The sequence below is a fragment of the Leptodactylus fuscus genome, chromosome 9 (genome assembly GCF_031893055.1).
Source record: "Leptodactylus fuscus isolate aLepFus1 chromosome 9, aLepFus1.hap2, whole genome shotgun sequence".
Lineage (NCBI taxonomy): Eukaryota > Metazoa > Chordata > Amphibia > Anura > Leptodactylidae > Leptodactylus > Leptodactylus fuscus.
The window spans coordinates 46,822,190-46,833,173 of NC_134273.1; the positions used below are offsets into that span (position 1 = coordinate 46,822,190).

Genomic DNA, 10,984 nt, shown 5'->3' on the forward strand with positions numbered 1-10,984 from the left:
TAACCCCAATATATTCTTTGAATTCCCAGTCAGAAACTGGCACTGTATACCAGTAGTAAAAATTGTGGGTGCACGTAACCCCAATATATTCTTTGAATTCCCAGTCAGACAATGGCACTATATACCAGTAGCAAGAAATGAGGGTATTTATAACCCCAATATATTCTTTGAATTCCCAGTCAGACAATGGCACTGTATACCAGTAGTAAAAATTGTGGGTGCACGTAACCCCAATATATTCTTTGAATTACCAGTCAGAAACTGGCACTATATGGCAGTAGCAAGAAATGAGGGTATTTGTAACCCCAATATATTCTTTGAATTCCCAGTCAGAAACTGGCACTGTATACCAGTAGTAAAAATTGTGGGTGCACGTAACCCCAATATATTCTTTGAATTCCCAGTCAGACAATGGCACTATATACCAGTAGCAAGAAATGAGGGTATTTATAACCCCAATATATTCTTTGAATTCCCAGTCAGACAATGGCACTGTATACCAGTAGTAAAAATTGTGGGTGCACGTAACCCCAATATATTCTTTGAATTACCAGTCAGAAACTGGCACTATATGGCAGTAGCAAGAAATGAGGGTATTTATAACCCCAATATATTCTTTGAATTCCCAGTCAGACAATGGCACTGTATACCAGTAGTAAAAATTGTGGGTGCACGTAACCCCAATATATTCTTTGAATTACCAGTCAGAAACTGGCACTATATGGCAGTAGCAAGAAATGAGGGTATTTGTAACCCCAATATATTATTTGAATTCCCAGTCAGAAACTGGCACTGTATACCAGTAGTAAAAATTGTGGGTGCACGTAACCCCAATATATTCTTTGAATTACCAGTCAGAAACTGGCACTATATGGCAGTAGCAAGAAATGAGGGTATTTGTAACCCCAATATATTCTTTGAATTCCCAGTCAGAAACTGGCACTGTATACCAGTAGTAAAAATTGTGGGTGCACGTAACCCCAATATATTCTTTGAATTCCCAGTCAGACAATGGCACTATATACCAGTAGTAAAAATTGTGGGTGCACGTAACCCCAATATATTCTTTGAATTCCCAGTCAGAAACTGGCACTGTATACCAGTAGTAAAAATTGTGGGTGCACGTAACCCCAATATATTCTTTGAATTCCCAGTCAGACAATGGCACTATATACCAGTAGCAAGAAATGAGGGTATTTATAACCCCAATATATTCTTTGAATTCCCAGTCAGACAATGGCACTGTATACCAGTAGTAAAAATTGTGGGTGCACGTAACCCCAATATATTCTTTGAATTACCAGTCAGAAACTGGCACTATATGGCAGTAGCAAGAAATGAGGGTATTTGTAACCCCAATATATTCTTTGAATTCCCAGTCAGAAACTGGCACTGTATACCAGTAGTAAAAATTGTGGGTGCACGTAACCCCAATATATTCTTTGAATTACCAGTCAGAAACTGGCACTATATGGCAGTAGCAAGAAATGAGGGTATTTATAACCCCAATATATTCTATGAATTCCCAGTCAGACAATGGCACTGTATACCAGTAGTAAAAATTGTGGGTGCACGTAACCCCAATATATTCTTTGAATTACCAGTCAGAAACTGGCACTATATGGCAGTAGCAAGAAATGAGGGTATTTGTAACCCCAATATATTCTTTGAATTCCCAGTCAGAAACTGGCACTGTATACCAGTAGTAAAAATTGTGGGTGCACGTAACCCCAATATATTCTTTGAATTACCAGTCAGAAACTGGCACTATATGGCAGTAGCAAGAAATGAGGGTATTTGTAACCCCAATATATTCTTTGAATTCCCAGTCAGAAACTGGCACTGTATACCAGTAGTAAAAATTGTGGGTGCACGTAAACCCAATATATTCTTTGAATTCCCAGTCAGACAATGGCACTATATACCAGTAGCAAGAAATGAGGGTATTTATAACCCCAATATATTCTTTGAATTCCCAGTCAGACAATGGCACTGTATACCAGTAGTAAAAATTGTGGGTGCACGTAACCCCAATATATTCTTTGAATTACCAGTCAGAAACTGGCACTATATGGCAGTAGCAAGAAATGAGGGTATTTGTAACCCCAATATATTCTTTGAATTCCCAGTCAGAAACTGGCACTGTATACCAGTAGTAAAAATTGTGGGTGCACGTAACCCCAATATATTCTTTGAATTCCCAGTCAGACAATGGCACTATATACCAGTAGCAAGAAATGAGGGTATTTATAACCCCAATATATTCTTTGAATTCCCAGTCAGACAATGGCACTGTATACCAGTAGTAAAAATTGTGGGTGCACGTAACCCAAATATATTCTTTGAATTACCAGTCAGAAACTGGCACTATATGGCAGTAGCAAGAAATGAGGGTATTTGTATTCCCAATATATTCTTTGAATTCCCAGTCAGAAACTGGCACTGTATACCAGTAGTAAAAATTGTGGGTGCACGTAACCCCAATATATTCTTTGAATTACCAGTCAGAAACTGGCACTATATGGCAGTAGCAAGAAATGAGGGTATTTGTAACCCCAATATATTCTTTGAATTCCCAGTCAGAAACTGGCACTGTATACCAGTAGTAAAAATTGTGGGTGCACGTAACCCCAATATATTCTTTGAATTCCCAGTCAGACAATGGCACTATATACCAGTAGTAAAAATTGTGGGTGCACGTAACCCCAATATATTCTTTGAATTCCCAGTCAGAAACTGGCACTGTATACCAGTAGTAAAAATTGTGGGTGCACGTAACCCCAATATATTCTTTGAATTCCCAGTCAGACAATGGCACTATATACCAGTAGCAAGAAATGAGGGTATTTATAACCCCAATATATTCTTTGAATTCCCAGTCAGACAATGGCACTGTATACCAGTAGTAAAAATTGTGGGTGCACGTAACCTTAATATATTCTTTGAATTCCCAGTCAGACAATGGCACTATATAGCAGTAGCAAGAAATGAGGGTATTTATAACCCCAATATATTCTTTGAATTCCCAGTCAGACAATGGCACTGTATACCAGTAGTAAAAATTGTGGGTGCACGTAACCCCAATATATTCTTTGAATTCCCAGTCAGAAACTGGCACTATATGGCAGTAGCAAGAAATGAGGGTATTTATAACCCCAATATATTCTTTGAATTCACAGTCAGACAATGGCACTGTATACCAGTAGTAAAAATTGTGGGTGCACGTAACCCCAATATATTCTTTGAATTACCAGTCAGAAACTGGCACTATATGGCAGTAGCAAGAAATGAGGGTATTTGTAACCCCAATATATTCTTTGAATTCCCAGTCAGAAACTGGCACTGTATACCAGTAGTAAAAATTGTGGGTGCACGTAACCCCAATATATTCTTTGAATTACCAGTCAGAAACTGGCACTATATGGCAGTAGCAAGAAATTAGGGTATTTATAACCCCAATATATTCTTTGAATTCCCAGTCAGACAATGGCGCTGTATACCAGTAGTAAAAATTGTGGGTGCGTGTAACCCCAATATATTCTTTGAATTACCAGTCAGAAACTGGCACTATATGGCAGTAGCAAGAAATGAGGGTATTTGTAACCCCAATATATTCTTTGAATTCCCAGTCAGAAACTGGCACTGTATACCAGTAGTAAAAATTGTGGGTGCACGTAACCCCAATATATTCTTTGAATTACCAGTCAGAAACTGGCACTATATGGCAGTAGCAAGAAATGAGGGTATTTGTAACCCCAATATATTCTTTGAATTCCCAGTCAGAAACTGGCACTGTATACCAGTAGTAAAAATTGTGGGTGCACGTAACCCCAATATATTCTTTGAATTCCCAGTCAGACAATGGCACTATATACCAGTAGCAAGAAATGAGGGTATTTATAACCCCAATATATTCTTTGAATTCCCAGTCAGACAATGGCACTGTATACCAGTAGTAAAAATTGTGGGTGCACGTAACCCCAATATATTCTTTGAATTACCAGTCAGAAACTGGCACTATATGGCAGTAGCAAGAAATGAGGGTATTTGTAACCCCAATATATTCTTTGAATTCCCAGTCAGAAACTGGCACTGTATACCAGTAGTAAAAATTGTGGGTGCACGTAACCCCAATATATTCTTTGAATTCCCAGTCAGACAATGGCACTATATACCAGTAGCAAGAAATGAGGGTATTTATAACCCCAATATATTCTTTGAATTCCCAGTCAGACAATGGCACTGTATACCAGTAGTAAAAATTGTGGGTGCACGTAACCCCAATATATTCTTTGAATTACCAGTCAGAAACTGGCACTATATGGCAGTAGCAAGAAATGAGGGTATTTGTAACCCCAATATATTCTTTGAATTCCCAGTCAGAAACTGGCACTGTATACCAGTAGTAAAAATTGTGGGTGCACGTAACCCCAATATATTCTTTGAATTCCCAGTCAGAAACTGGCACTATATGGCAGTAGCAAGAAATGAGGGTATTTGTAACCCCAATATATTCTTTGAATTCCCAGTCAGACAATGGCACTGTATACCAGTAGTAAAAATTGTGGGTGCACGTAACCCCAATATATTCTTTGAATTCCCAGTCAGACAATGGCACTATATACCAGTAGTAAAAATTGTGGGTGCACGTAACCCCAATATATTCTTTGAATTCCCAGTCAAAAACTGGCACTGTATACCAGTAGTAAAAATTGTGGGTGCACGTAACCCCAATATATTCTTTGAATTCCCAGTCAGACAATGGCACTGTATAGCAGTAGCAAGAAATGAGGGTATTTATAACCCCAATATATTCTTTGAATTCCCAGTCAGACAATGGCACTGTATACCAGTAGTAAAAATTGTGGGTGCACGTAACCCCAATATATTCTTTGAATTCCCAGTCAGACAATGGCACTGTATACCAGTAGTAAAAATTGTGGGTGCACGTAACCCCAATATATTCTTTGAATTCCCAGTCAGACAATGGCACTATATACCAGTAGCAAAAATTGTGGGTGTATATAGCCCCAATTCTATTGCTAGGGGACTTGCAGGGTATTTCTGAGGTGAAGGTGGGGGGGCACACCGTTGGAACGGTGATTTGGGGTGTATATATGGGGTATACGGGAATACACTGTCAGTGTGTTCCATTCAGGATCCTGGGAAAGCTGGGTTGCGGCGATTGAGCCCGTCAGTGCCACGTTACACTGACAAGCTTCTCCCTGGAATTGAAGTTATATGTAAGCCCAATATATTCTTTGAATTCCCAGTGAGACAATGGCACCATATGGCAGTAGCAAAAATAGTGGGTGTATATAGCCCCAATTCTATTGCTAGGGGACTTGCAGGGTATTTCTGGGGTGAAGGTGGGGGGGCACACCGTTGGAACGGGTATCGGGGGTATATATCGGGTATACGGGAATACACTGACAGTGTATTCCATTCAGGATCCTGGGAAAGCTGGGTTGCGGCGATTGAGCCCGTCAGTGCCACGTTACACTGACAAGCTTCTCCCTGGAATTTAGCTCTTACAAGAGCTGTTGTGGTTGTCTTCTCCTTCCTATCCTAGCCTGTCCCTGCCTACCCAGAATCTAAGCCCTAGCTAACTGGACGGAAACCTCCGTCCCCGGTGAATTGCAAGCTCAGAATGACGCGAAGCTGGGCGTCGCTGTTCTTTTAAATTAGAGGTCACATGTTTTCGGCAGCCAATGGGTTTTGCCTACTTTTCTCAACGTCACCGGTGTCGTAGTTCCTGTCCCACCTACCCTGCGCTGTTATTGGAGCAAAAAAGGCGCCAGGGAAGGTGGGAGGGGAATCGAGTAATGGCGCACTTTACCACGCGGTGTTCGATTCGATTCGAACATGCCGAACAGCCTAATATCCGATCGAACATGAGTTCGATAGAACACTGTTCGCTCATCTCTAGAAATAAGTTAAAGGGCCTAAAACTCTGCTGGTAAGAGGCTGAAGTCACCTAAAGGGCCTCGATCTCTGCTGGTAGCTCAGCTTAAGGGCCTCTAACTTAATTTGGAAGGGCTCACATTAAGGGCCAGAAAAGTGAATTTTGGAACGTCTTACCAAATCACACACACACACACACACACACACACACACACACACACACACACACACACACACATCCACAATGACAGTTAAGGGTGGGTACTGTTGGATTTCCCATTGCCTATTCCATCTGTGGTTGTCATGGGTAACTTGATTTAAAGGGGTGCTTGGTAATGTTTCTTTAGCTTAAAATTTGGGTTTCTGTCCATCCAATTGGGGGGGGGGGGGGAGAAGGTTTTCAGGTATTTTCCCACTTTCATAGTGTTTTTTTTGAGTGTGGAATGTGTGTAATTGATAGGCTGTGATGGTGGGGTAAAACTGTGACTTGGGCTTGTTAGATGCCCGCAGGCATGCTTCCCCTGCTACCCCAGTTGAATTGCAGAGGTGTTGGCATTATTTCCTGGGGTGTCATAGTGGACTTGGTGACCCTCCTGAGTTGAATTGTGGGTTCCCCTGAAACGAAGCATTTTTCCCCATAGACTATAATGGGGTTTGATATTCGTTCGAATAGTCGAATATTGAGTATCGAATATTTAATGAAAATTTACTCTAACAATTTTTCATGCATAGGTGCTTCACGTCCAATAATACTGGATAGCATGGGTGACAGAGATCTAGAGCTGGTTCTGTTGTACAGCTGTGTTACAAAAAATAAAGTAAGTAAAATAGCAAAAACATAAGGGTTGGGATGAGGAAGCGCAATGCTGAAGAGACACAATGGTATAATTGAGGTTATTTTGGACAATATACCCAGTGTTATAGCTAGTAGCATCATAAAACAATTTACCATGGCCTGGGTTGAAATCCTGCCAAGGACAACATCTGCAATGAGTTTATATGTTCTCACCGTGTTTGTGTAGGTTTACTTCGGGTACTCCGGTTTCTCCCACACTCCAAAGACATACTATTAGGGAATTTAGATTGTGAGCTCTATATGATGCTGTGACTGACAATGTCTGTAAAGTGCTGTGGAATATGATGGCGCTATATAAGTAAGCAAAATAAAATAATAAAATAAATAAATTTCTGAGCCATGGAGGCCAATTGGTTGCAGTGATCACATGATCAGTTGATGCGACATCTCAGCTCCATCAAGAAACACTGTTAGGGAGCAACAGAGACGCAATGATTTCAGAAGCTAAATACTGCTGAAGTTCCTTGAGGACATAATCTGCCTGTGGCTACATTTTTCATGAAATAAGAAAATTAATTTTAATGAACTTGATTACAGTCTTATCAGACCAGATGGCAAACACCTTGGCTATCATCCAGATGTAAAAAGTACTTTTTTTTCTAATTTAGCCACATATAGAGGGCATATATAAGGGTATTAAAATAAAAAATATATTTACTCTCGCGAGTCCTCCGTTTCCAGCAGCGACTTCTGTTTGCAATTCTCAGTGAACGTTCTGTCTATGTCAGGTGACTACTGTAACCAATCACAGGCTTCACTGACTTCTTCATGAATGACATGTCCCTGCTGAGCAAAGACAAAAAACAACAGCAGCATCGGGCTGTATATAGTGTAGTATTTCTGTTAGTTGAGGGACAATTACAATGTGCTAAATCAACCCTCACTTGGTGGAGTTGTGAAGGGTTCACAACCACCAATAGAGGCTTAGAACCGTTTCACAGTCGGTCAGTTCTTTTTTCCGGGAGCTGGAACAAACGAGAACGGACACGCTCATTCTTCAGGAGGAGTCGCCTCGAGAATCCACCTGAAGACACTCCCTCCTCCCGACTAGGCCCATTCATTTGGGCCTAATCCGGAGAGGAGTGTGCGGCTACCTGTATTTTGGACCGGAACCTAATGCGGCCTCCGCCTCAGGTTCTGATCCAAAATACCCTGTGTGAACCCGGCCTTAGTCTTAAAGATATCTAGTTTTGATATCTCCTTCTCCTACAAAGGATTTGCACAAGGGTTGATCATCAATGTCAAAGTTCCAGAGGACCCCTTTAACCACAAGAATATAACTTCTAATAAATCTAAATGATGTTCTATTTATTTCTCTCTAGTATAAACAATTTGTCCACTTTGCCACTTGGAATAATGCAACAACTATGCAGGACCATGCACCAACATTTGTATGGAACAATAATAAACTTCCTAGTGATGTTCCTGGAAGTGGTAAGTTTACCAGAATTATTAGTAATTCTTCTTAATTAGATTGAAAACAGCGAAAACATAAATATCCATAATTTTATTTTATTACAGGGCCTAATATCATGACAATCGCTGTCTTCACCCTGACTATTGCTATTATACTTGTTCTTATTATTGCACTCCTTGTCTTCAGGTAGGTTATAGATAAATATGCTGTATAGCCGTACAATTTACACAACCTTTGCTCCCCAGCAGCTAACAACATACTGTATTTGATAAAATGTGCTCTAGTAACATAATACATTATCATTTCAATAACACGTAATGCATAAACTTGTAAGCCTGGACATTCAGCCCTGAAAAACAATACCCTGTGGCTCTGAGCAGTTTAGTAAAAATCTAGCAGACATAGATTGGGTAGACAGTGTTTACTGCCTCTGTGCTCTGTCATTACTGGCTGGAGACCTTCTAAATAAAACTAGCATGACATCAAAGGAAGTTCGGGAGGGACAGAGCTTATTGTGGAGCATAATGGAGACAATGCAGATACACAGTTTTCCCAGATTCTTGAAAGGCAAAACTAGCTAGCTGTGTCATAACTAAGAAAGAGATTTGTAAAGGTAGATATTACTTCATCAGCAGTCTGTATACTCACCTTTACCCATGCTCATACCTCCCAACTTTTAAAGGACCGAAGGAGGGCCAAAATGTGGATGTGCTATGCACACCATGGCAAATTTAGCTCCTCCCGCCTCTAAATTGACTGAATTATGTACGTTCTGCACCCTACATCTCCCCCCCCAGTACATCCATGCACCTCACCTTACACTCCACATCTCTGCCCCCCACAATACACCCCACAGCTCCCCGCCCCCCACAGTACACCCTTGCACCCCACATCTCTCCCCCCACCACAGTATACTCTGCACCCCACATTTCCCCCCCACCATAGTACACCCTGCACCCCAAATATATTCTTGTTCCTCCACTGCACGGGATACAACTTTTCTTCATGTGGAAGGATCTTCTTAAAAGCAAAGACATGTAGGGGGCCGCACGGTGGCTCAGTGGTTAGCACTGCAACCTTGCAGCGCTGGAGTCCTGGTGTTCAAGTCCCACCAAGGGCAAAAAAACATCTGCAAGGAGTTTGCATGTTCTCGCCATGTTTGCATGGATTTCCATCCCATATTCCAAAGACATGCTGATAGGGAAATATTTGGGGCTCACAATCTACAAAAAAAGAAGAAGAAAAAAAAGAAGCAAAGACACGCCTAGAGTCATGTGACTAGAGAACACCATGTAACCATCTGAAAGGTCCTTATCGAGTGTAGTATTTAGCCTTTACCCTGGGATAAGAGATGTGGATCGGAGCAAAGCCATAAGCCATCTGGGACGATGGGACAGCAGTGTCAAATCGGGACTGTCCCACTGGATTGGGGATGGTTGGGAGCTATGCATTCTTCTATAGTCCTCTCAGTCTTTTCTGTTCCCAAAACACTGGGAGCAGAGCCAGGGGCTGAATGGTGAAGCAGGGAGTGGGTAGCTCCCTTCTTTACCATGGTATTTAACTCATTTGCATCAAAGCATAAACTACTGTAAACCACTTAGATGCTGTGGTCAGCGGTTTTTATGGTTTCTACAGTTTGCACTATGCACTGGTTCAGATTTTAAGATTTTAGATAAATGAATAGTACCATTATTCATTCTGTAGACACTGTGGGGAACCACTCAGGTAGATACTTGGTAGAAGTGCAGGAAACAGGGACACAGAGACTGGGTCACACACAAGTTAGGTATTTATTCATTCGCAGGTGCATAAACAGTTTGCCTGTTACAAAGGAATAAGCCATAAACAAAACCTTCTCGGCTGAGAACTACCTACTACAAAAGAGCATTCCAATACAAGAGCCTGGCTGCCAGACTACTGCTCTGGGTTCTTCACACAGGGGTGGCACACAGTTACCATGATGCAGGTCCAGATCACACAGGTCAGTTTCCTCAGTGTAGTGCCACACGTCCTAGTTCTGACACACAACCTATATCAGACCTTAAAGGGATTTTCCCATGAACACAATCATATCTATATTTGTAGATAATTTAAAGTTAAGAATTTTTGCAAATATAAGTAGTTAAAACGCTGCAGAGCTTTAAAGATTTTTTCTGAGTGGTGACGTGTTATCTTGACCGGTTGCCAATGGATACGACCACAAATGCAGAAACTTTCTATGGTCTGGGATTTTTCAAGAACCCAGTTATCATTTTCTTATTGCAGCAGGGTCATCAAACAGGAACACTACATGTATAGAAGACATCCCGGCCACAATAAGGAAATCATTGCTGATTTTATGACCTTAGAAAGGTCCTGAATTTATGGTCGTATCCACTGGCAACCGATCAAGACTCCAAGACCGTGACCACAACAGTTAGAGAAAAACTTTAAAACTCTGCAAAATGTTTAATTACATGTATTTGCAAAAATATTTAACTTTTAATTTAATCAGCTATAAATTTAAAAATAATTGACCTCCCTGACCTCCCTGCTGTGGGTTTTTACCATACACCCTTTCACTGCCTGGCTGGAACATATATGTTCTCCCAGACCACACCCTTCACTTTCTCACAACACACAGACTATTATTTAATCTAATTACTATATTATGTTACAATTGACACCTATATCTTTTTGTAGAAAGTATCGAAAACAAGAATTGCGACAGAAAAGGTGGTCTCATATTGCAGCGGAGAACATTTTGCCACTAGAGACAAATGAGACGTCTCCTGTCAGCTTGAAGGTGATAATAATCAAACATGTTA

At 40.9% G+C, this 10,984-nt stretch overlaps 1 protein-coding gene across 1 annotated transcript in view; it reads left to right on the forward strand.

Moving 5' to 3' along the window:
* Positions 1–10,984, forward strand: part of GUCY2C (guanylate cyclase 2C) — a 111,176-nt gene that overhangs the window by 46,939 nt on the left and 53,253 nt on the right. Inside the window, exons 9-12 of the mRNA XM_075286331.1 lie at positions 6,637–6,722; positions 8,083–8,194; positions 8,282–8,363; positions 10,860–10,962. Coding sequence (XP_075142432.1) covers positions 6,637–6,722; positions 8,083–8,194; positions 8,282–8,363; positions 10,860–10,962 — 383 coding nt within the window. The remainder of the gene's footprint in view (positions 1–6,636; positions 6,723–8,082; positions 8,195–8,281; positions 8,364–10,859; positions 10,963–10,984) is intronic.